The following is a 25,318-nucleotide window of genomic DNA, read 5'->3' on the forward strand; positions in this document are numbered from 1 at the left end:
GGCGAGAGTTATTGGAACGCCTGGTAGTTTTGACACTTTTTTGTTTCGTGGAAAGAGTGTCGAAAGCGGCAGCACTTTCAGTTTGTTTTGCTCATGTTTGGATTACGGTCATCGTTATAAGTTGGTTGAGTGTTAAAGATGAAGCGAATACCAGACAGGTAAGCTCTAGTTTTCTCTGTTTCAAGTAGTGTTTTTTTAGTTAAATTAATCAAATTGATGTTGGTTTCGTCGCAGCGTCATAACGGGTGTGCTCTTACATTGATCTATCGTTTGTTGTGCCTTTTTTAGTTTTTGATCTCTGTAACATTTATACACTAGTTTTTAGAAATACATTTGTTTGCTAGTTTTACTTTGTTTTGGTTTCTGTATTTTAAGGTGAATGATATCAAATGATATCAATAGTAACCTATTCTACACTGCATCCAGTGTCGCATCGTATTAAGATTGGGGATAAATTTGGCGATCCGACACTGAACGCAGTGCGTGAAAAACAAAAAAGCATAGAACACGGGTAGGTGGATGGGTAAACAGCGTGCTGGCCTTAGTCACGTCTCGCCCAGCATATCCAGTATCAACCACCATTTAACCTATTACCTCCCTGCAGTTGAGTAATTCGATGATTTATTCATATTCACTTATCCTATATACTCTGCTCTAATGTATTCAGCGTGAATAGTAACCTATTCTACACTGCATCCATTGTCGCATCGTATTAAGATTGGGGATAAATTTGGCTCCCGGCAACCGTGCACTATGTGCACTCCCACTGACGTAACACATGTCGATGGGTTCCCTACTTCCCAAACCTTAATATCTTTAACAGGGAATCCATCGACGCCAGTAAGTGCATTGCGCGCATTGATGACAACGCTTTATCATACTCATCCAACCTCTTTAATATTCTATCTGAAATCTATCTGAAAGTGTCTCCTCGCGCCAGGGTAGAGGAAAATCAATTTCCTTCAAAACAACCAGTGAGCAATCTCGTTCTTAGGATCTCCTTTTAGAGTTGCCCTACAACAAAACTGTTCTTAAAATTCAATTTATCGACATCAACCATCACTTCCCCTTTTTTCTATCCGTGTCGCCAGGTCAACCAACTGGTCGTTTCCTGTCACCCACCTGCGGGTCGGTACAGGGTTTCCTTGACATTCACCCCAAGAAGTCTCATTTGCCTTAAATTCCCGGAAGATACTGCCAAAAACAGTATCCTTCTCCCAAAACTACAACCTCTTCTAAAGCGGATTAAACAAAGAAAGAACCTCACTACCTGTGAAACCCCGTACGGACCCACAGAGGAGGACAGTTTTGACCCAGTACAACTGAGAGGCTGTTAAGGTAGCCTGTATCAAAACTGTCGCCCCCCTCTGGGACCTGGAGGTAGTACACAAGTACTAGACATAGACTAAAACGAGATTATAAGGCTTGAGCTCATGCTTAATTATGTTGATTACATGCCATGTATTATCAATTCCAATCAATTTGTGTTATTCTTATTGCTTTGGGTGTAATCTGCTCCTTAAAACTTTTTATGACACCTTGCCGCCCTTGGCCTTACTGGCTCTTAATTCGTCAAAAGAGCAATCAACTGGTCAGCGTCGAGTTGCACATAATGACATTACTTTCGCACAAACATGGGATCCCTATGGCTAGCATCACAGCTGATCAGGAGCTCAGTTCGGATTCTCATTTTCCCGTACATGAAATAGCTTTGTCCTGTTCCATCTCCATATTGGTCGGTTACATGCTTCATACAAAGAATTTGCTTGACACACACTTGTCCCCGCCCTGGTAAACCAGGCTTCATAAATTTACATGACAAACTCTTGCGCCGGCTTTGATGCATATAAAATAATTAAATTTCCCGACGATCCCTCGTTCCGCTTTAATAGTTATGAATCCTCAACTTGTTACACGTAATTCACATTACAAACTCTTGTTCCACCATACTATAAAGACTAGAGTGACAAACTTTTGTTCCGATCATTCTGTACATAAACTCTTGCCTCTGCCTAATTATATATAAACTTGCGTGACGAACTCTCGCCCCCATCATACTATGCATAGTCCTGCAGGACGAACTCTCGTCCCCACCAGTACATAGTCTCGCCTGACGAACCCTCGCCACCACCTGTAAATAAAATCGCGTGACAAACTCTCGTCCTTGCCTATACATTAACTCGCGTGATGAACTTTCATCCCCACCAGTACATAGTCTCGTGTGACGAACTCTCGTCCTCGCCTGTACATAGCCTCGCGTGACGAACTCTTGTCCCCGCCTGTACATAGCCTTGCGTGACGAACTCTCGTCCCCGCCTGTACATAGCCTTGCGTGACAAACTCTCGTCCCCGCCTGTGCATAGCCTTGCGTGACAAACTCTCATTCCCGCCTGTACATAGCCTTGCATGACAAACTCTCGTCCCCACCTGTACATAGCCTTGCGTGACGAACTCTCGTCCCCACCTGTATAGCCTTGCATGACAAACTCTCGTCCCCGCCTGTACATAGCCTCGCGTGACGAACTCTCGTCCCCGCCTATACATAGACTCGCGTGACGAACTCTCGTCCCCGCCTGTACATAGCCTTGCGTGACGAACTCTCGTCCCCACCTGTATAGCCTTGCATGACAAACTCTCGTCTCCTCCTGTACATAGCCTCGCGTGACGAACTCTCGTCCCTGCCTATACATAGACTCGCGTGACGAACTCTTGTCTCTGCCTGTACATAGACTCGCATGACGAACTCTCGTTACCGCCTGTACATAGCCTTGCGTGACGAACTCTCTTCCCTGCCTGTACATAGACTTGCGTGACGAACTCTCGTCCCCGCCTGTACATAGACTTGCGTGACGAACTCTTGCCCCCACCTGTACATAGACTCATGTGATGAACTCTCGTCCCCGCCTGTACATAGACTCGCGTGACGAACTCTTGTCCCCGCCTGTACATAGGCTTGCGCGACGAACTCTCGCCCCCGCCTGTACATAGACTTGCGTGACGAACTCTCATCTCAGCATGAATAGTAAGGTATGGTAGCACTGGCCGAAATGAGCAACAAGAGAACAAGAAGCTACAGTTAACTTTTACTTTATGGCTATGAGTTATGCTTACCACTCTTTGCTACGTAAATAAAGAATTCAAATGGAAACACTTTACATTCACATACATACATGCATATGTGTTTAAAAAGGTGCCAACAAAGCAATTTTTTAAAGGCTGACCCATTCTTGAATAGGTTATTCAGACAAAGATCGTTAGTTTATGAAGAAATAGTTGATGTTTTGGGGGTGAGCTGTGGCTTTTATAAAACAGGTATTAAACTTTAAAAGTCTGTTTGTCTAGTTTGAAAATTGGCTGTGAGTTAACTTATTTAATTGAGATAAAAATATTTGTAGTTTGAACGTTTGGACTTCAGTTGGATTGGCAGTATAGTTAATTATACACATGTGTTATAAAATGCCTATGTGGTTCGGCTTAATAGATATATTGTTGAGAAGTTTATTGAGGAGAAAACATTAAGTAACGGTCCAGCTAAAAGGTAATGCATAAAATGCAAAATGCACACTGGCATGTAAAAAATGTCTTTGTTAATACAAGAATTTTGATTGGCCTAGACACAGAATTCAAGCATAATTCACACTTGAAACAAGATTTTACCTCATGTATTTTAATATTTATTGCAAGAGATTATAATTTTTATGTAATATGGCTTATTAGAGAAAGTTGATGTGGGGAACCTTGTAAAAATTAGAAGAGAAAAAACTATTGTCCCTGCTCCATCTGATTGATTCAAAACAGAAAATCACCAATAAGATGTATTAGAGATCACATTTTCCACATAATTTCCTCAAAATCCTAGTATATTCTACATATTCTTACCAGAATGTTATGTATAAAAAGATCCTATATGGGGAAAGTTTTTTGCCACAGGACAATGGGACCTTGGTTCCTTCTTGCATGTATGATTTCTAAAATATACAAAAAAACATACACATATAATCGTAACATGACCCTTTTCCTGTTCCAGGTGGCGAGACTACTCAACTTGTAACTGGACACCAATTGAGGGCCAGAGGATTATTATATTCAAGACTCCTTTGTCAAATGTAAACATGTTCATCTTCAGTTTATATTTATAATACATTTATAGCTGTATTTTGCACTCAAGGTATTTTTGAATTTACAGAAATATAATACATCTGCTCCAGAAGATAATGGTATAGAGGAGAATGAAAGGTGGGATAATAGTATTTTAAAAATTCATTTTAAAGATGGATTTTCTGTATAACAACAACTCTCTATTCCTTTATATTCATATTCCCTTATATTCAATTAATAAATTACAATTAAATACCGAAAATAATTTTTTTTGTTTGAAGGGCAGACACCCAAATGCCTAAAAGTTCATAGAAGGAGAAAGCAGGCTTAACAATTTATATTCAGTGCAAAAATACAGATAATTGTGCAATAATTTCTCCATGAATGCAGTATACATCCTTTGTTCATATTATTACTTGATGGGAAAACAATGTTTTTTCCCTCAAAGAATCCATCATTGGTTTGATCAAGCAAATAACGTATTTTTTTACCTTTCACAGGTTCACACCAACCGATTTAATAGAGCAGCTTGCACAAAGGGAGATGAAACTAGGCTTAGTGTTGGATTTCACCTTTACCACTAGATACTATGACCCAAGGGTAAGTTGACATGGGGAGTATCTTGCACACCTTGGGGCTCAGGGCTTCTTCCAACACTCCTCCTTCTAAACACACATCTCTCTTCCTCTTTTATGATATCTTACTTCATATATATACACCAATATTTTTATTCTTAAAAGGAATTCACAGCAGAAGGGATAATCTATAAGAAGATGATGTGTGCTGGCCATGTGATCCCTAAGAAGAAGGATATTAAAAGGTTAACGTTAGGTTATGTGCGATGAATGAAAGTTTACTTAGTTCTGGTCTGGAATTAATATTCAAGATGAAAAATTTGATGTTCTACTATTAACTTTTCTTCTTCTTTGGATATTCTATTGATGAGATTAATGGTATCAACAATGATTAAAAAAATTAGTTACCTACCTTTACCTTTACCTATTTTTTTTTTCAAATAACGCAAAATACTAAACATTTGCCTTTCCATATTTTTCTCTTCAAAACTATGTGTTTACATGCACTTAATATTAGCTTTTTCGAACAAGTTGAGTGCATGGTTATGGGCAGAAGGAACTGAAGGGAATGACCTTGAAAATCCTCTATAAATATACTCATTGTTTTCAAAATGTTATAATCCTCCCTTCTACAGATTTGAAGACGAAGTCAAGAACTTTCTTGAAAATGATAAAACTGGTAAGGATAGTCTGTATTTGGTGTTGGTAACAATCAAAAATATTTCTGATAATGAGTGTTCTTTATCCATGCTTTTTTGTTTGGTCTAGGGTCTCTTGTCGGCATCCACTGCACTCATGGTGTAAACAGGACTGGATACATGGTCTGTAGGTAAGTGTTAGTGATGTAGCCTTTTGTTTGTACTAAATTCTTATGGTTAGAAATTAAAAAAACTTTTTTTGGCTCTCATCCAACGCTAGCTCCACAAGTGTGTGAAGAAGACTTTATCCCCTGTACACCAGTTAATGTTCATTTTGTAGATATCTGATTGACTGTTGTGGCTATGAGCCAGAGAAGGCAATTGAAGCCTTCAACCAAGCAAGAGGGCACCCATTGGAGCGGGAAAACTACCTGGAAGATCTTAAAAAGTAAGCATAAAACAACCATCTTCATTGCTAATTTTTTCTTTGTTCTGATATCTTCTTTGCTGTTGTCCTTTTGGAGCGGGGAGGCATGCGGACCCCCCTCAACTGCCAAAAAGTTTTCTTTTCCTATTCAAATAAATGTATGCCTGCCAATCTCAGCTAATCCTTGTATAAAATGTACCTACACTTGGCCTAAGATTTGATAGGGGCTGCCCTGTAAGTTTTAGAAGCTCCATCCATCAGTTTGCGACTTAACAGGAAGTTATCTACTTTTCATCTTTTCACCGGATAATGCTACCCTGTAGATACTGTACTGTGGTTTTGAAAACTGAGTTACTGCAGGCATGTGAGCTCTATTTTATAAAGTATGCTCTGACTAGCTGCAAATATTAGTTGTGTTGATCACTTTTGTTTCACCTTATAAAGACGACTCAAGGACAGTGATCTTGGCAATGATGAAGATGTTGATGATGACGATAATGATAAGAATGATGAGCGGCAAAGAGACTTTCTACAAAGAGATTCACGTTCCAGGAACTGGGACCGTGCACCACGAAGATATGACTGCAGTGAAAGAAATACCAGGAAATGGCGGGAGGACCAGGATCAGTGGAACTCACACGGCTATGACCAGTGGAACATACCCAGAAGATATGACAACTATTATCAAGGACGGTCACATCCATATGACACAAGGGACTCAAGATTACACTCAAGGTCCTCATATAGTAACCACTACTACAAGGACTATCCAAATAGGGGTTCCCATAGTAGGTATGGCTCGTATCAAGAGGACTGGAGGACAGATTCGTGGAGGGAGTGGAATTGTAGAAGTTATGACAGGCCAGACGACAGGCAAGGGGAAGACTTAAATAGGAGGTTAAGCAACAGGGAGAAGAGGCCTAAGTACGATTAGTAGCCAGGGCACTTACAGAGCAACAAACGCTACCGTGGTCACCATGACATTTTTGTGAAGTAAGCCAATTAGAATGCGAGAAACGTGCTATCTGATACGACGCGCGCTACCGTGGCCACCTTGATATTTTTGTGAAGTAAGCCAATTAGAATGCGAGAAACGTGCTATCTGATTGATATGTGCTTCACTAGCCAATAAGCATGGCAAGGACTAGGCTCGGTTTGCAGTAGTGGTCACATCGCGCGCTGCTCCTCCACTGACGGTGGGGGGATGGGAGAGGATCACAGGGGCACCAAAACTACCACTGCCGGAAACCGAGCCTAGGCAATGCCATGCTTCACTGTGTATCAGAACATCAAGTAATGCTCCTAATTATTTGGCTCATGTCAATCAACACTGCGATTCTCGCATGCCGATTGGCCAACTTCTACCATCAAAAGTGTGATTCTCGCATGCTGATTGGCCAACTTCTACCATCAAAAGTGCGATTCTTGCATGCTGATTGGCCAATTTCTACAATGAAAACTGTGATTCTCGTATGCTGATTGGCCAACTTCTACCATCAAAACTGTGATTTTTGCATGCTGATTGGCTTATCTATTTTAAAACTTTGTTTTGTCTAGCCTGAGTATCGAATTGCCTGGTATATACTTCATAGGGAATGATAAATGGGCCTGACACTCGGGCTATGTCTTGTTTATTAGGCAATGTTTTTTAAAATGATTTTTATTCAGCTATTAGCTAAGTTTGTTTTCTCTGTTTATTGTTCTTGTTTTGTTATGGTTTTATCGCATCAAACATTTTTTCTTTCTTGTTTTTCCCTTGTAAAAACTGTTGAGAAGGTTCTGGGTTATTCAGTAGATATCCCCTTCCCCCTCTCATTAATGCTGAACATATATATGACCACTGTGTTAGCATTCCTTCACAAACAACATTGCTTTATGGGTCAAGGGCGTGTAACATTTTACCTCGCGAAAATGCGTCTCAACAGACTGCCCAGAATTTTAGTTTAAAAATTAAGTCAATAATCATTAAAGCTTAATTACTCTCAAAGCTTTTTGCACAAGGGGGTCGGCATGAAAACTATATGTATTTACAATCTAAAAACAACAACTTGAATAAAAAACAAAGCATTAGCTTCCTAAGAACAGAGTGATTTTTAATTATCTGAGAAATTCCTCTGGGGGATCACACTCAGAATAATTCACAATACACTCATGCATCCCATTCTACTAGGGTTTATTTGTGGAATTTTTATATAGTCAGATTATTTTCTACATTTTCTTAAGATATGTTATTGACGGATCGGGTGTTTGATGCTTGGGCAAGAGTTTAGTCATTTAGCTAATAAAAGTTATAACTATTTCCAATATATACAGCCTTTTTTGATTCTGGAAAACGAGAGACAGATACCTAACTTGAAACTTCTTTCTGCAAAACTACCGTCCATTTTTTATACAAAAATGTCAAAATGCATATTCCTTTCTTATGTTCTTGTTACAAGTATTTTCATATTACTCAGTTGGATGTTAATTAATCTACTTTTGTAAGATCGCAATATCTAACCACCCGAACACACATTTCGAATATTAAATACAAAATTGACAGATGGGAATGTCGCGATAATAAAAGCTTTGACTAAATTTGTGCAAAATTTCCTAAAAAGCATTCCAGGAAAGATCCAAAAACATCTCCCTCACGAGGGATTTTTTTTAAAGTCCCCTGGGAAGCCGTAGTGTTAAGAGACCTCACGCAAAACGACGGCAGAAGAAATAGAAACTTCAAAGAGCCAGACATGAAATGCACTCTGAAATGGACTGTCTGATTTTCAGCCGTTTTCCACCGAACCACGACTTGGAAACTCCAGTGGTCTAGAGCGAAGACGGGTACGGAGAAGACTTTCATTGTTCGTCTTAGAAATAAGGCTTTAGTACTATCTTTACTTAATTTTTGGAACTATAAATACGATTTAATTTTATGGACACTAGTTTAGGATTGAGCACTTAGTAAAAACATTTTTATCGTTGGCTCCTTTGTTGCTGTCTTCATTTTGTGTAAGGACCCTGGACCCCATGTCTGAGGAGGAGGGATTTTAGTCTGACTGCGGCTGCGCAGGACAGTTTTTTCTACACTATAAAAACACGCCTCTACGTGGGGCAACAGGCCATAAAGGGCGTGCCTCTTTTAGCCATCTGATGGTATGGTGCTGGATGGATAGAACCATCAGTAATAGTCTTTAACAAATCGCAGGAGGCATACTGTCATGATGAGGCCAATCAGCTGAAATAAGACCATGAAGGACATTAGTTTCTCTAGGTAGTGGAAATGTCTAAGAAATAAAAAGGGGAGGAGAAATCAGCTGATACAAGACCATGAAAGGAAATTAGTTTCTCTATGTAGGGGAAAATGACTAAGAAATATGAAGGGGAGAAGAGATCAGCCGTAATAAGACCACGAAGGACATTATTTCTCTAAGGTAAGAGGACAATTTCGAGGAAAGACGGAGAGAGGGATCATTTGAAATAAGACCATGAAGGACAATACTTTCTCCTAGGGGAAAGATAAGTGGAGAGGGGTGAGCCTATATGTAGCCTATACATACATATACAAGACGTGATTGGAAGTAGAACGCCCCTTAACAGGTACTTACCTGTATTAAAGCAATGCCGAGCAACACGCTACCGAGGACCAATAAATGTTTACGGAAGAACACTGTCAGTCCAATTACACACCCCTGTGCCACAAACAAAGTGCTGAATCATAATCAGAATCACATCAAATCGTCTTCATTGTATATGAATCTGACGATATTGTCGATATCTTGTCGCATACCGCGCGATATATGCTGATGAGTAGTCTGTCCGTCCGTCCCTGCGGATATGTCTGTCCATCTGTCTACCTGTATCTAAGTCTGTCGTCTGTCTGTCTGTCTACATGCATGACCATTCGTCCACCCACCCGTCTGTCTGTCTGTCCCTATCTTCGTTTGTTGTCCGTCTGTCTGCAAGCATGCATGTCCGCCCATCTTGTCCACCTATCTCTCCTTTGTCCGTATCTGCCCGTACGTACGTCGTCTGTCTCTCTGTCCGTGTATTTCGTACCTCGCGGTATATGTTGGACGGATGGTCCCTCTTGCCACACCCAAAAGATGGTGTCTTACAGCAGGAGTCTGGGACCGAGTTATTGGAGCTTTGTTTCCAGGCCGTCGTGTTCCACGTGGACCAGTTATCCTCGCCGCAGCACTTGAACTAAAACATAATATGAGTTTACAACAACATGACGCACAACATCAGACATCTGACGATGAGGGCATTGGCACGAGCTAGGCTGAAACATCAGTGTAGAACGAAGCCCAAGTATAAAGCTACTGGGGCGGATCCAGTGCTTGAACGGGTGGGGGGGGAGGCTTGGATTTCGCTAGAGCGCAAGCGTAAATTCTAGAAAAAAACAACTGCGCTGTCTTTACGCTTGCTCGTGCGCTTTTGTTCCAATGAAAATTCCTTGTGCGGTCTTTAAGCGCTAGAGCAGATAAGCCTTTCTCGTGCAACTCTATCTTACATTAATTTGCATCTGGTCTATGGCCTTTGTGACGTCCTGTCGCACCCCATAGTCACTCATGCGCCGTCTTGTTGTGTATTTCATATCGTGCGTAAGCTGGAAATGATATAATTTCAGTTAACTGAACATGAAAATATAGGATTTCCAAGTACTTCCCTTTACATATTATAGAAGCGTTAATGAACTAGGCGCGTGTCCAGAAGGGAGGGGGGGGGGCAAGGGGTCCGGACCCCAACGTGCTCATGTGACGAGATGGGTTCGACTTTAGTTGACACCTATGATTGTAGTATTTGAATAGTAAAAAGTTGCTAGGTTGATCAAGTGATCTATGACCAGAGCTAAGGATATACGGTTTGGAGTTAATTGATCACCGTTATCAGGTCCTTTTAGACCTTGGAAATTTCTCGAAGCCCTCCTTGCCGCCCCCTTCGGGATAATAAATGAGCTTGATTTCAATAGGCACTTTCTGTTGTTCTGTTTGTTGTCTACCGATATCAGCACTGTGCTGAAGAGACTTGTTCAAATGAATGAATGAATGAATTGATACTGATGATTATAATAACAATGCGCTTATCGCATCGTACATAACAGCGATCTATTTCGTAGTCTCCCACGTAGCCGCCCTTTGGGTCAGTCATGTGTACAAGCGCCACCTTTGTATGTCAACAATGATAGCTGTTTTTACTGGGCTTATGTGAATGAGTACCTCTGCTCGATGTACGAAGGCGATTACCCCTACGGATATCTGGACGATCAGCACTAGGGTCAGCATGATCAGGAACTGTGTGAAAATAGAACGCATGATCAGGAACTGTGTGAAAATAGAACGCATGATCAGGAACTGTGTGAAAATAGAACACATGATCAGGAACACTGTGTGCAATTAAAACGTCTGATCAGGAACTGTGTGAAAATAGAACACATGATCAGGAACACTGTGTGCAAGTAGAATACTAGAGTCAGCATCAGTCATTATAGCCTGCAATGCATCCGGAAATAATCCTCACATTATTACCGTACAGAAAAAAAATACATTATTAGGACCTATGCGCAAATACAATGCGTCTAAGGAGGTCAACTGTACACCCTACAGCAGCGAAGCGGATAGCAAAAACTCACAAGTCAAAATCGATTGATACCGCGTTACTGAATGTTGAACCGTAGCGTAGTGGATAGCTTGCACACATTACTTGGAATAAGGCGGTTGAAGTTCGAAACGGTTGCTCAGGATTTCCGAGAAAAAAATAATATAAAAACGATGAGGGACGCCTTAAATTAATTCTGCAAAAATAAAAAGTAGCCTATAGTATTTTTTTAAATATTACTGCTAAGATACAGTGCTACTTCGGCGAACCGTTCGAATGGTTCTTTGAAACGTTATGCATTGCAGGCCCGTACCCAAGGGTACCAACAACGGCCGAAGGTTCACTTTTGGTTCCCAAAAAAACTATAAAGCATAAGCTAGATCACTCTGGTGCGTAGCCAAATCTGACAATAAACGTCTCGTGAAGATACTGCAAAGGCATTAAAAAAATCACTCTTTGTTCTTTCGGGGGTAGTCAGATTTTTAAGAGAACTCATTCGCTTCCCCCCTTCCCCCGGAAAAACTAGGTCCACTTTTTCGGATTTCGCACCCACCGCCCCCCCCTCCCCACCCCCCAAGAAAAATAAAAATCCTGGGTCCCCACCCCCCAAGAAAAATCCTGGGTACGGGCCTGCATTTGAGCCTTTAACCTTTTTTCATTGTTCAAAGTCGAAAAAAATATCTTTGTCAAATCCGAAAGGGGCACCGTGCGTGACTCACCGATATAAGCAGATATCTGTGTTCTTTGACGGTGCCATAGCAACCGCACGTGCATATGAGGACGACCACGCCCCCAATGCCAATCATTAGCCCCACTATGATGACAAACCAGCTGCTGTCCAGGAGGATGTTAAACTCGTTCCTGTGGATCAGCGTCCAGGTGCCCAACACCACCATCGCTACTCCCGATAACTGCCAGTAAAACGCGATAACGATGAGTTGTACAGCAGTTGTAGCGGAAGGATTTTGAATGGTTGATAGGGGAGGACAATATAGAGATCAATGCGTGATCTCCCCTCCTCTTACTCCCAGAAAAACACCTGAAAAACTTAGAAAGAAGTCTGGTGTGTTCCCAAGCCCCGTCGTCAAGAAAGAGTAAATTTGCCGCTTGTACTCGTAAGAATATGGCGCTTCTTGGCGGTTTGACAATGCAAAAAAGGGCAAATACAGAATGGCATTACTAACCTCCCAGCCATAGCTTCAAATAGGGAGACTGGGAAAGAGGACAGTCTATTTGTGTTTAATCTATATAGCCTAAGCTTAGTGGCACAAACGCTTTATAAACAATTATGTTTATTCAGAAGATCAACCAAGGCGCCTTATAAAACGCTCCTGCACAAAATCGAGTCAGAAAAAATCTATTTCCATCGGCTACTTCAATCGACAAACTGATAAATTTTTATTCAAATGATGTTAATTAAGTATTGGACTTCAATTGTGGATTTTAAAGTTCCTTGGAAATGGATACTTCAATTTTTAAATGGAAACAATAAGAAAGGAGTGGTTGATTGATATTCTTTAATTCGGACTTTTGCGGTGCGAGAACCCAGGGTAACATTCTAATGGCTCTAACACGGCAGCCTTGCTAGGCTCGAAAGTATACAGCATTTTTTGTAATATTTGCAAAGAGAATACAGCAAGGTTTTGTTGTTCTTGTTGTTGAAGGACAGGTTGAAAAGCCCCTCACAGCTTTATGCGAACAGAAAAAACACCTTTACAAATAATCCAGTTTTGGGAAAGCTGTATCATCTTATTATCTTATTACATCTTATTTTATATGTTACCATTCATATGGCTACCAGTATTTAGTCATTTATTCGTTACACATGAACTACCCTGGGCTACGACACTTGGATTCTCGAGTTGCAACGTTATTTAAAATAGGTGTATAATGGAAAGTAATCGTGGATAGTTCATTGGCAGTCCGTCGAGGCGACGATGACTGTTCTATTGTGTTGGTCCTTTGATCTTAACTCTCCATGCTGGACGATCCCGAGCAGTGGTTTGCCAAGAGTTTGAGCTTATATCCCTCCACTTCAGGTTCCTCTTTACCACATCTTTGAACCTGAGTCTAGGCCGACCCTGATTCCTGGTCCCTGTCGTGAGCTGAGAGTAGAGCAGCTGCCTAGGCAATCTGTCAGTGTCCATGCGGTGAACATGCCCAGTCCATCTGAGATTTTTCTCAATGAGTGTGTCAGCCATTGACCGTAATCCGGTCCTCTTGTATATCTCTTTGTTTGTGACTTTATCCATCCAAGTAATTTTCATTATTTCTCTCAGATGTCGCATCATATATGCATGTAAATTTTTCACCTGGCTGCGATATACAGTCCATGTTTCTGCACCGTATACTAGGGCAGATAAGACAACTGCTCGATAGACCTTGCCTTTAACCTTGAGCGATACGTGATGGTTGTCCCACAGCCGCTCTCTCAGCTTAGCATATGCTGCGCTGGCCTTCCCCTTTCTGAAGGTGATCTCATTATCTATTCGTGCATTGTCAGAGATGGTACTTCCCAAGTACACAAAGTCTTTGGTCTGGACCAGGGTCTCATTTCTTACATGGATTTCGCCAGGGAATTGAGTCAATGTCTGACGCTTCACTGGTTGAAATAAGCACTCTGTCTTTTTGATGTTGATTTTCAGGCTGAATTGTTCTGCAGCTGAGGAGAATCTGTCTACTAATCTCTGCATACTTTCCACATCATGTGCCACCAATGCGCTGTCGTCCGCATACAGCATTTCTCGTACTATGACCTGGCATGTTTTCCTTTTCGCTTTGAAGTGAGCAACATTGAATAGGTCGGCGTTATGCCTTGTTTGGATTGACACCCCATCAACACAGTCCTTGAAGGCTATCTCCAACATGGCCGACAGGTATAGAGAAAAGAGCGTTGGCGCCAGGACGCACCCTTGCTTTACTCCATTGGAGACATCGAATTGCTTCGAGTCGTTTCCGCCTTGGGATACAGAAGCTTTCATACCGCTATGGAGGGATCGTATAACATTGACAAACTTGGGTGGACAGCCAAATTTGACCAGGACCTGCCAGAGTGCCTCTCTCGATACAGTGTCAAAGGCTTTTGAGAAGTCAATGAACACTGCATATAGCGGCATGTTTTGCTCTATACACTTCTCCTGGGTCTGTCGCAGACAGAAAATCATGTCCATTGTGCCCCTGCCACTCCTGAAACCACACTGGGACTCGGGCAGTATGACTGGTGCTATGTGTCTGTTAATCCTGTTCAGCAGAACACGAGAGAGGATCTTACCAGCGATGGAAAGCAAGGATATACCTCTGTAATTTCCACAGTCTCTCCGACTACCTTTCTTGAAAATAGGGATAATACTGGCATCTCTCCAGTCATGAGGTGTGTTCTCCGCTGACCAGACTTTGAGGACAAGTTTATGCAGCTTGGACACAATCTCTGTACCACCATGCTTCCAGATTTCCGCAGGTATACCACATTTACCAGGTGATTTCCCCTCTTGTGTAGCATCGATTGCATCCACAACCTCCTTTATGTCTGGCGGCTCAGAAAGGCACACTACCTCTGGTCTTGTTTGGAGACTGTTGAGTGCTCCCTCATCCACAAGCCCTGATACATTCAGGAGTTGGTCAAAATGATCGGCAAATCTGTTTAGGATCTCCGATTTCTCCTGAAGTATTGTGCATCCGTCAGTAGCAGTGAGTTGGGTTGACCCACGCTTTGCAGGACCGTACATAAAAGACTACAAAATATCTAATACCCATCACTGGTGCTTTTTAAAAACTTTCATTGTCTCGTCTTTATTTTTACCACAGCTACTCCTCGGCCCCTTCAGCGTTTAATAGTCATAAGTAATTGACAACTAATGAATCATTGCGCTTTCAGAAAAAAAGTGAAATATATGAAAACATAAGATATACACAGACACTATTTTTGTGCGAAAGCTTTTTGTTTGCCTGCTGAGTTTTATGGTAAAATTAGCATAATAAAATACATATGCTTCAAAGATAGCGTTTGATCCCTTTTTATTCACCAGACAGACTTGGTGGTACCGTATTTGAGAGTAAATGAATGATTTATCAGATACATTAGTTAAGGCTTGAATAAAAAGATGTTATTGACTCTAAACCCAGCTCTTTTACAACAAATTTAAAACTAAACGAAAAATTACGGGAAACGAAAAAATAGGATTAATCCTTGTCTCGAAAAATTTTTGTGTTCTTGAAAAAAAAGAACATTTCGCGTGACTTATTGTGAGATGTTTAGATTAATTACAGCAATAATAGAAGCAGAAAGGTTTCTACGCCAAAAGAAATATTACATAGAGAAATTGAATATGCAAAAAAATTCTGCCCTGAGTTAAAAATAAAATTACTTTCGAGTGGTCGGTTACCTTTTTAGCTTGTAAAAATACTGATTCGCCGATTTTTTGTTTTTATTTAACTTTTAATTCAAAATTTTAATTAAAACTGACAGTTTTGAACTACAAGCTTCCTCTTGTCAAAGCCTTTTTGTATTCAATTTTAAATTGTCATTGAAAAAATTCTTATTTGTCACTAATTTCTCTCTCATGCCACTGGAATGACCCATTTGTGGGGCCAAGCAATTATTTGAGGGCTATTTCACACTGTCAATATTTGCCTAGTTTTGCTTGCTCTGTAAATCTTTGTGGATTCCTAGGACACTGACATTACACGCAAGAGAAAACTCCAACCATAACTTTACTACCCAGCCTCCAAGAGCGCATCGTAAGGATATCCACTCGATATAGAAACAGTTACCCAAAACATTTCTTCCGTCAGTACGGTGTAACTTTTCAATGAGTCTAACTGCTTGTCTGGAAAGAATACAGCGATGAAAGCTTCAAAGGCATTCTATTTTTACAATATTTTTTTTCAAGGAAGCTTTGACTACGGGGTACAAAAATGTTTGGATTCCGCGCAGACAAGTATCAGATGTCCCACGTGCATCGATCTTTCGTACCGTTGATCTTAGACGGACTGAAGAGCCCTAAACTCGTGGAGATGTCTATCATTATTTGTTTTGTTTGCAATGTTCACTTCTACCAAGAAAACCTTTTTTTAAATAGCCTGAAATACTCAGCAATTCGATAAGCGGTTTTCAAAGTTATAAACATAGCGAGTTCAGTAAATGTACTGTAAATCCGATGCGTTCAAATTTTCAAAACGATCAAATTATAGTACAATTCTAACATTGGAAAACAATATTGGCTATTTTTAGCAGTGGCGTATCTAGAATTATTAGTCTAATTCGCTACGGGTCGCGAATCTACACTTTCTAGAGTATAGCCAAACTCCCAGCGCGCGTAGGAAAGACAAGACGCTCTTACCCCTAACAAAACATCGTAGAAGAGGAAGAAGCACTTTTTCCCCTCCAAAGTACAAGAGCAACACTGGTCTTCATTTTTCCCCATTCTCCCTTGGTTAGCTTAGATCCATAATGATCCTAAAGCTCTTGGCTGCTGCATTCCACACAAATTGCCTAATAGTTTTTGCTGTTTCCGGTAAGCCACTGTTTGCATGCAAAGCGTCGACGATGATCTCTTAGTTCGATATTAAAATATTACAAGGCGTCATGTTCTAAACTTGTTTGTTTGTTGAACAAGTAGACCACATGCTAAGTGTAGTCGATGATTTATCACCACCGCATGTCTATATGGCGTTTGGTGAAAATTTCGCTTGGTATCGGGACGTCAGAACTAATAAGGTATTTTAATAAGGTATCTTAATCAGGGATTATATAACACAACTCCCCGGGCCAGCTAAGGGAATAATACGAAGAAACAATGTCACGTCTGGTGGGAAACAGTAGGCAAAAGTCAGTCAGTTTATATTATACTACAGTTTTCTAAATCATCAAAAGGCTTTTTGCCATATATGCATAATACTAGTCTCCTGCGCAGCCGTCCTTAGTGTCAGTCTCGAATCCCTCCTTCGAGACTGATATATAGACTGACATAAGGCGGCAGTGCGAATATACCGCGATAAAGGAGACTCCTATGGTCGCCTACTCTCATGAATGATCCATAGTGTATACTCTTGTTATGAGGCGGAGTACTGCTAACTAAGTGACAGATATGCTTTTAACAAGTAAAAACATTCTACTAATGTCGTGGTGTAAAATAATGTTATGGCCTGATAAAACTCTTATAGGAATAAAAAAACAATGCAGGCCTATTTTATCCAGACTCAGAGCCTCAGGCTAAATTTGTGTGAACTACAGGTGATGGGTTTTTTCGCCTGTAGCGCGTTCTTTGCTAGAGGATAGGGGACCTTAAGGATCTTTAAAATCCATACAGCACTCCAAAGAAATGAATCATTGAGCTGTATGTGTGTTACAGGAACCCCCCCACCCCACCCCCCCGATATCAAGGATGCACGCAAAAAAAAATCGCATACCATCCGTGAATAAACTATTTCTTTTTTTTTTTCGAGAAAACCTGGTTGTTACTAGTTCCAAACACGACCTTGTCGTGCTGTCAGACTTGACACACTTCAGGAGCCATTACCCTGGGTACCAGAGTCTCGAGCTTCGTTCTTCGCGGCCCGTGTTGTCGGAGTGAAGCTCGAGCCTCTAGTTACCAGGGTAAGCAGCCATACTCAATGAACATGATAGTCGTTGTCATTTATCATCTAAGCAGCCTTGATTTCAGAGTTGAACCCAGTTTCTCCTCGAAAAGAAGACGGTTAAAATCCTATCCCCTGTGATGGATAGAAGGGCTGCCCGCGAAAGCACGGGTACACGGAAAATATTCAATATACAACAATTAACAGGTATAGAAAACATGGGGCGAGAAAAAATAGAGGGAGGACTGTTCAAGTAATCGAGAGTCCAGTTACTAAGTGCAAAAAATACAAGAAGTAGAACCAAGGGTAATTAATTTTGAGTGATCGATAAGCAACAAGGGCGATCGAGCGTCAAACACAGTAGAAACGATGGGGGGGGGGGGGGGGGGGGGGGGTAGGCCAATATGGCTGAAATAACCTAAATCGAAATCAACACATCTTTTTCCCTTGTTTCTACTCTCGCTCTATGACCAGGATACAAACACGGAATAGCTTCTCAGTTGGTCAGCGGCGAATATCAAACTCGTACCCGAACCCACACGCACCGTCGAGCCGGAGTCAAGAAAAATCTAGGGGTGTTACCCTGGGTACCAGAGGCTCCAAGCTTCGCGGGGAAAGCGTTTTGAGCGAAGCGAAAGAGCTATTTCGCTCGAAAAGAGCTATTTCGCTTCGCTCAAATCGTCCTCGCCGCGAAGCTCGGAGCCTCTGGTAGCCGCTCTGGTACCTAGGGTAAGGGGTCTGGAAACAAGCCAACCTCATTTTCATGGAGAAAAAATATTCGGATTTTCTAAGCAAATTCAAATTCTATCAATGCTTAACTGACCTACGAATATTTACAAAATTATTATTATTTAAAAAGCCAACAGATTATTTACAAAATTATTTTTATTAAAAAAAGTTTCAGCAATGAGGAAGGAGAGTCAGGGGTGGAGTGGGGAGGGATTTGTGTTGGTGGTGGGAATTTTGGGTAGGTTGAAGGAGATATTTTAACCTCCAACAGCCCTTTAATCTGAAGATGAAATATAGGAAGATACTCTATCAATGGAAAGGATGCCGGGAATCTCTTACTTTCTTAGGAGATTTCTTAAAAACGAAAGGCTAGACAGGCTAAGTTTCGTTTACGAGATACCAAGCTCTAGGAGATACTTATTTCTGTATGATCAAAAAATCTGTAAGAGCAAGTGACTGGGGATCTCTCATATCAAAAGCCAAAAGCTACTAAAAGCCAGTCGCGCGCGGCGGTAGTGAAGTTTAAGTCATGGATACTAGAGCAGCTCGTGATAATCAGCGATAGTAGTGATAATGCGATTAGTCCTGTATCTGTACGTTTAGTTCGATCTTAACGAACTTATGAACGATCGAACCACGAACACAAGATAGTGGTTAGCTCACGATCCGATACGATGCACGGACTACGTGGCCCAGCAACGACCGGTGGATCCAATTGTCTGGTTGACAGTGGGCTAGACATTGATATGGCATGTAGGGTAGTCTAACGTGCTTAGGATTCCCTTAGTCGTAATTGCTTTTTGATAAACAAATGGAACTAGAGATTTCGGTAAGATAAACGATTTTTTTTATCCCGAGTAAATCACAAAACAAACACGAAACCCTGCGACCTGGAGGACTCGCTATGAAGGCGCGGTTAATGATCCAGGACTTATTTTTGGTGTACTGCGCGATGTAAAGTATTATTGCAGTAATCCGTCAATCCATATCAAACATATTCCCCACGGATAGTGTCCTTCGTTCGCTGTGCCTTATATGGTCATATATGCCCATATTTAGAAGTACTGGAGTTTCCCCTTTCGCGCTTCTCCAACAAACATGGCGGCAAACACTGATTCTCTAAAGACTCGTAGTGGAAGAATTATAAAGAAACCGGATCGCTTGGTCAAATATTTAGACCATTCCTCAGTTGATACGTACGTGAAAGAAGAGAAAGAGGAAGAAGAAAAAGTCTGGGAGATAGAGAGAGTTTTAAACGTTGAGGGAGACTATGCCTTTGTGAAATGGAAAGGCTACAGCGATAGATATAATTCTACGGTTTCTCTTTCATTGAATCCGCAGTTGTCATGCTATTTAGCCGTGAATGCTGGGAACCCCGACAGTAGTGAGGTAGCAAGAGAAAAGCTTCCCATTCTTTGCTCCGAGGATAAGGAATTGTGGCTGATTCGACATGCACTGTTCGATGAGCTCCAATTTCGTACACCCGAGAATGACACGGGACTCATTCGGAGAGTACAAGTGAAAGTCCCACTTTCAAAGGGGGGTTTTTCCGCTTTGTTTGGTAAAGGGACATTTTCTTTTGCTACCTCACGAAAGCTGGATTTTTCAGGGACCCGTAATATTCGGTTCCCGTGCACTGCTGTCGAGTTTGGCACCGTTATTGGTACGGAGTTTATGGCTCGGCAACTGCCAGATTCGAGTACAATATGTGAAGTTGACTCATCTTCGAAGATGTGGATATCATGAGGATACGAGCTAAGGATTAATTATGATCATAGTTCGTGCCCCCGTTGTACTTACATCTCTGAATATGGGTCAGAGGAAGAAAGGCCTAGTATGTGTCGACCGCTAGAGCGCAAGTATCCCCCGCTGAGCTTTTTGGAGATCAGCTTCGTACGGCGTAGACGGAATATGCTTCACAACTATGGCTCGGTAAGTTAAAATCTCTCTATATAAACTAATTGTTGACATCTGTTTCAACCGATTTCACTGTATTTCCAGTCGAAAATAAAGAGGGGGAATTTAGATCCAGGGAATGATACAGATTGTTTTGATGGTTTTAATGCCTTTATATAATAATGTGGGTACAAATAGTTATACAAGTTATAAATAGTGATATTTACAACAGTAATAAATAGCACCAAAAATATAATAAATAAATAAATACATTTTTTCTTTGTCTTCACTGCTTTTGATATTTTCTCTTGACCCTTTCCAAATTATTTTCCCTACTGAACAGTTTTCTGTTTTCCCTCTCCATGATCTATAGAGATAAAAATACACAGTTGTAGCAAGCGATTAGTCTAGATAACATGACGTTTTTTTCACTTGGAATTACCTGTACAGTGTAGTTGCTATTTTTCCCCCCTTTCTGGCTACCCCTGTGGAATGTCTTGTTCTGCATGTGGTTTTTCTTTTCCACTGTCTGGCAATTGAACTGGTGGATCGTGCCATGAATCTCCAAAAATTGGGGGACATGATAAACAAGAACTGTAGAGAAAAAAATGCATAAAATTACTTGGTCTCGGAGATCCCAAGTCAATTAAGGAATCTCATTTTAATCTTACCATGTATATATGGAATTACATCCTGTGGAGAGATAAAAGAAAGCACAATTAAAATAATATATCTACTGATTTTATTTTTTCAGTGACATATGATCAAATGAGGCTTGTGTCCTGCCAGTTCAACTAACCACAGGGATGTAGAATTACCTCATCAAACGTGGCCTTTCTAAATTTGGTTCCCCATTGGCGGGCCTTTTCTTGAAAAGCATCTGCTCGAAGATATGCTTCATCTCCAGGATTTGCCCCAAGAGCATCAGTGAGGACCATCAAACTTTTCCACACTTGTGTCAGCTCTGATATGCTAAGAACTGTTTTCTCACAAGTGGGAGTGGACGATGGCTACAAAACACAAAGCAATTGTTAAATTAGCTTTATACACAGTAGTATCCTGGGTGTGCTGGTCTTTTTTATAATGAAAATAAAAATCATACCTCAAACACTATGTTGTTGCGGTCAAGATGATCCTTGAGTGTGGCACGTAGGAAGTCCTTGGTGCCTGTCGACCTCAGATGGAACTTCCTACATTCCTCCACTAGCTGGGCTTTGGTCAGACAGTCAAGGCTGGTGATGGACTTGTTCTCCATGTCTCCTAGGAAGGCATGGATATCAAGCCCCCTAATGATAGTTTCCAAATCATCACCTTTATAAGGAAAAGAGGATTCAAAGAAAATAAATAACGAAACTTTATAGTAATTTCATATTAGTTTCAGTTATTATAACAGTCTTTTCTATTAGTCAGTTATTTACTTACAATCCAAAGAGCTCCACTTGGTTGTGGTTTTGCCACTGTCATCCTGGACATCATAGAAACAAAACCTCACACCTGCAAATACAATATGGCAAGAAAACAAAATGATAATCACCATAAGACATCCCCTATACCCATTTACCCTATACATGAAATTTTTATTTACCCAAAGCTTCTATTGCTTCTTCCATGGCTTTTTTAACATTCTGCTCTATAGCCCAGCAAGCAACCTAGAAGTTTAATATATACCAGGAACTTTTTTAAAAAATGGCTCAATGGAGATTTGAATTTGTTAAATAAGCATAATTTTACCTGGTTGAGAAGTTTTCCCATGATCCTCAATTTGAGGTGCAGGGTGTCGGGTATGACCTTGGTAAATTCAATGTCCACGAGAGGTAAACATTGAACTCCCTTGGCATTTGGACACCCAACACGTGCACGGCACTGGTTTAAGGTTCTGGTTATGGGCCATTGTGGGACTGAAATTTTTATCAAATTTATCTAGTTATTTATAATATAGCTGACAATGGAATAATTCATAAAAACAAAAATCATTTAATTCATTACATAACATTCATTATATAAGTAACAAAATTAAAAAACTTACTAGAAAAGTCTCTGATCATCCTTTTGCTGCATTCGCACCAAATGCAGAAGTACAAGGCACAGGGACTATTAATTCCGAGAATACACGCCATGAACTTCCAGTCAGCACACATCACCCTTAAAAAAGGGATAAAAGTTACATATGTCCTGTTTAATGCCAGATCATAAGATTATTGGTTGCAAAAAAAATGAAACCTACCAATCAATAGTGTATTCAAGGCCATTAACAAGAATGCCAGTTCTCCCTAGGGCCTTCATCTCATCAAAAACCCCTCTCAAGGTCGCCTTTAGGATGTCATATGACTCCTTGCCTATAATAAAAAGTGTTCACAGATATATGGCTTTAGTTGACTATATCATTAGGAAGATTTGTTCTCGCTTACAGCTGCAATAAATTAGCTGCAACCAACTCACCATCATATATAGATATACAGTATTCCCTTTCTGGGCTTCTTTTAACAGAGTTTTCTGCTGGAAAGCAGAAGGTTGTCATAACACTCCCGAGTTTTTTGGTGGTTTTTCTACCATCACCAGAAAACCGAAGGGTTATAACATTGCCCCCTGCATTTCCAATGACATCTGAACTATAACTTAGAATGTCCTTGATGGATCTTGAACATCCTTTTGCATTCTGAAAGGAGAAACTTTGTTTAATGAATTATTGGGTTTGTACAGTATTTGCTTGTTTTAAAGGATGCAAAATGTGCTGTGCACAAAGCAAATCAGAATTAAGACTATCAACAGACTAACCCCTTCAAATTCTGTAATAGGAATGATTGCATTTTGAGCTTTTCTCTCTTTCTGTATCCCATACAGTGATGGCAAGCTGGACCCAGCTACCATCTTTAGCTCATGGTATGCTGAGTCAGAAACATCACCATCATCTTTGGCCTGAGATTATAAAAATAATCTAAATATAGAAAAAATAAGAAACCTACAGTACTGTACATGTACTTCTATAATACCTACCTTGAGAGCTCTTTGGATCTTTTTATGGTCAATCTCCTCAGGCTCAACCCTCTCATTGAAATGTAGGGCAAAACTGACCATACCAACTTCAAGTTGAACCTAGAGATAAGGAAACATTGAAATGTAGGGCAAAACTGACCAACTTCAAGTTGAACCTAGAGATAAGGAAACATTTTATGATAAACAAATGCCATTATAACAGAATTGGTAAATTTAGGTTGTTTCCATGTGTACAAAAATTCTAAACAAACCTCAACAACTTTCCAATCTGTTGGAAGCTTCTCAAATTGCTTCTCAAGCCATTTTTTAATCTCTGACTTTTTGTGAAATTGAGCTTTTGGCTCAAGGTCACAAAAAGGCTTTCTCGGCTGAAGAAAGGGCTTTTTTTCCTTGCCTAGCTCCTTTCTCATGCCATCTCTCTCTTTGACAACATCAGCGAGTCGATGTTTTAGCTCTGACAGCTGATTCTCGAGCTCTCCGATTCTCGAGTCCCGAGAATCACACAGCCCGATTTCACGGACTTGAGGTAGCATGTAAGCCAATCTTTGTTTTTTCAATGGAGGACCTTGTGAAAAATTTGTCAAATACCCTTGCACCATCATTTTAGTAGATATCTATCATGAACAAGCAAACGAGACGACTAAACTTTTGAACCTCTTCCCGCCTAAGTTTACCGAGATTCTGCAAGATGATCCCCAAAAAACAACCCGTGAAGATTATCTAGATAAGAATTGCGCCAAAATTATACAAACAAAAAACGGAAATATTAGAAAGGAATACTTAGCTTCTCGTCCTTCGGGTGTTTCTGTACTCTTCAGCATCAGGATCACACAAGGACGTAGTCGATTAAAATACCTACGAGGGCTTTTTTCCACAAGTTAGGCTGGCAGAAGAAAGATCTAGCCCCTACAGGGGTATTTGATGAGAAAAATAGGTATTTTTCGCTTCTATAAGCAGAAATCTCAGGTTAAATAGCCCTGTTTTCCAAAAATAATCGCTCTTCGTCCGCCATCTTGGATAGCTCAGAGAAAACCCATTTGTAATTTGCCAGGTTACACAGCTCCTAGTCTCAGTCTCTAAAAAAGCGGCCGAGCGAGTTTGAATAACACCAAAAGTTTGATATAATAGCTATAAGAGGATGAATGCCACATTGTTATATATGTTACACAAATTGCTCACGCTATAGAACGTCAAATGCGCTTAGAATAGGTATAAAATCTGGAATCACAGTTATACAAAGCTCAAAATGTAAGGGCACAAATACAATCTACCAACTCTTTGTTAACTTTACTACTTTTAATTCGTAAACATGATGCGCACTGCCATCCTCCCCTCCCCCCAAAGTTCCATACCCCCCCCTCCCTCTACGCATTGCTGACATGTCTGCCACAGTGGACATCAAGGGCCTTGATCCAAACCTCGCTAGAAACACTCACCAAGAAGAAGAAATTGAACATCATCATCGGCACCTTGAGGCACTTGGCGTTCACAAAGCCTTGCTTCTTTTCTTCCATCATTACGGCGTTATCTCGTTACACCCCGAGTCCCGTGCTATTTGAACAGCTTTCAAACTCCTCACACACGGTGTGTACCGACAGTGCTATCCTTGTCGTGACTCAAGTTTCTGCGAGAAGCCCGGGCCACTCAGCTTGCTGTCTCAAGGGCCCGCTTCTCCCAGGAACGATCGTTATGCGGCATGGATCTGTCAGTGAGCTATTAAGGAGGTTAAGTATACTGGTAAGGTGAGTGAATGTTTTGATGCCGTAAGTATACAGGGGCTTGAGATATGAATCTGTGCCAGAGTAAAT

The 25,318-nt window shown here is 40.8% G+C and overlaps 3 protein-coding genes across 6 annotated transcripts; 1 reads left to right on the forward strand and 2 right to left on the reverse strand.

Moving 5' to 3' along the window:
- The first annotated feature begins 3 nt into the window (after positions 1-3).
- Positions 4-7,817, forward strand: LOC5519883 (RNA/RNP complex-1-interacting phosphatase). Its single transcript, XM_032364777.2, has 9 exons — positions 4-158; positions 4,028-4,106; positions 4,187-4,236; positions 4,599-4,698; positions 4,839-4,918; positions 5,309-5,352; positions 5,442-5,502; positions 5,652-5,759; positions 6,183-7,817. Exons 1-9 carry the CDS (start codon positions 139-141, stop codon positions 6,670-6,672), a joined length of 1,032 nt encoding a protein of 343 aa, XP_032220668.1. The 5' UTR covers positions 4-138; the 3' UTR covers positions 6,673-7,817.
- Positions 7,818-7,894: 77 nt separating this feature from the next.
- On the reverse strand, positions 7,895-25,082 carry LOC5519884 (CD151 antigen). 2 transcript variants are annotated; one of them, XM_032364779.2, is made up of 7 exons: positions 24,947-25,082; positions 12,035-12,226; positions 10,937-11,011; positions 10,231-10,326; positions 9,774-9,920; positions 9,323-9,406; positions 7,895-8,952 (listed from the first exon to the last, which is right to left on the reverse strand). In XM_032364779.2, exons 1-7 carry the CDS (start codon positions 25,025-25,027, stop codon positions 8,896-8,898), a joined length of 732 nt encoding a protein of 243 aa, XP_032220670.1. In that variant the 5' UTR covers positions 25,028-25,082; the 3' UTR covers positions 7,895-8,895. The 2 variants fall into 2 exon arrangements, with proteins under 2 accessions (XP_032220670.1, XP_048585277.1); XM_048729320.1 differs by lacking the exon at positions 24,947-25,082 and adding an exon at positions 16,655-17,017.
- On the reverse strand, positions 19,928-24,626 carry LOC125568036. Of its 3 annotated transcripts, none has more exons than XM_048729316.1 (13): positions 23,511-24,624; positions 23,292-23,432; positions 22,956-23,172; positions 22,741-22,852; positions 22,543-22,658; positions 22,248-22,414; positions 22,102-22,165; positions 21,939-22,010; positions 21,619-21,827; positions 21,335-21,526; positions 21,188-21,209; positions 20,959-21,110; positions 19,928-20,120 (listed from the first exon to the last, which is right to left on the reverse strand). In XM_048729316.1, exons 1-13 carry the CDS (start codon positions 23,589-23,591, stop codon positions 19,974-19,976), a joined length of 1,692 nt encoding a protein of 563 aa, XP_048585273.1. In that variant the 5' UTR covers positions 23,592-24,624; the 3' UTR covers positions 19,928-19,973. The 3 variants fall into 3 exon arrangements, with proteins under 3 accessions (XP_048585273.1, XP_048585275.1, XP_048585274.1); XM_048729317.1 differs by lacking the exon at positions 19,928-20,120 and adding an exon at positions 20,666-20,883 and having other exon boundaries at positions 23,511-24,620; XM_048729318.1 differs by lacking the exon at positions 23,292-23,432 and having other exon boundaries at positions 23,511-24,626.
- Positions 25,083-25,318: the final 236 nt, after the last annotated feature.

The sequence above is a fragment of the Nematostella vectensis genome, chromosome 6 (genome assembly GCF_932526225.1).
Source record: "Nematostella vectensis chromosome 6, jaNemVect1.1, whole genome shotgun sequence".
In the NCBI taxonomy this organism is placed as follows: Eukaryota; Metazoa; Cnidaria; class Anthozoa; order Actiniaria; family Edwardsiidae; genus Nematostella; species Nematostella vectensis.

Coding starts and splice junctions, on each gene's coding strand:
- LOC5519883 (XM_032364777.2), top strand. CDS start 139: ATGAAGCGAATACCAGACAG. Junction 4,107..4,186: donor TCAAGACTCCTTTGTCAAAT/GTAAACATGTTC, acceptor TTGAATTTACAG/AAATATAATACATCTGCTCC. Junction 4,699..4,838: donor CTAGATACTATGACCCAAGG/GTAAGTTGACAT, acceptor TATTCTTAAAAG/GAATTCACAGCAGAAGGGAT.
- LOC5519884 (XM_048729320.1), bottom strand. CDS start 16,738: ATGGGGAAAAATGAAGACCAGTGTTGCTCTTGTACTTTGGAGGGGAAA. Junction 11,012..12,034: donor ACAGATATCTGCTTATATCG/GTGAGTCACGCA, acceptor ATTTTCACACAG/TTCCTGATCATGCTGACCCT. Junction 8,953..9,322: donor TCGGCATTGCTTTAATACAG/GTAAGTACCTGT, acceptor GTCTTATTTCAG/CTGATTGGCCTCATCATGAC.
- LOC125568036 (XM_048729316.1), bottom strand. CDS start 23,591: ATGGTCAGTTTTGCCCTACATTTCAATGAGAGGGTTGAGCCTGAGGAG. Junction 22,011..22,101: donor AGAAGCAATAGAAGCTTTGG/GTAAATAAAAAT, acceptor TTGTATTTGCAG/GTGTGAGGTTTTGTTTCTAT. Junction 21,527..21,618: donor GCAACAACATAGTGTTTGAG/GTATGATTTTTA, acceptor TGTGTTTTGTAG/CCATCGTCCACTCCCACTTG.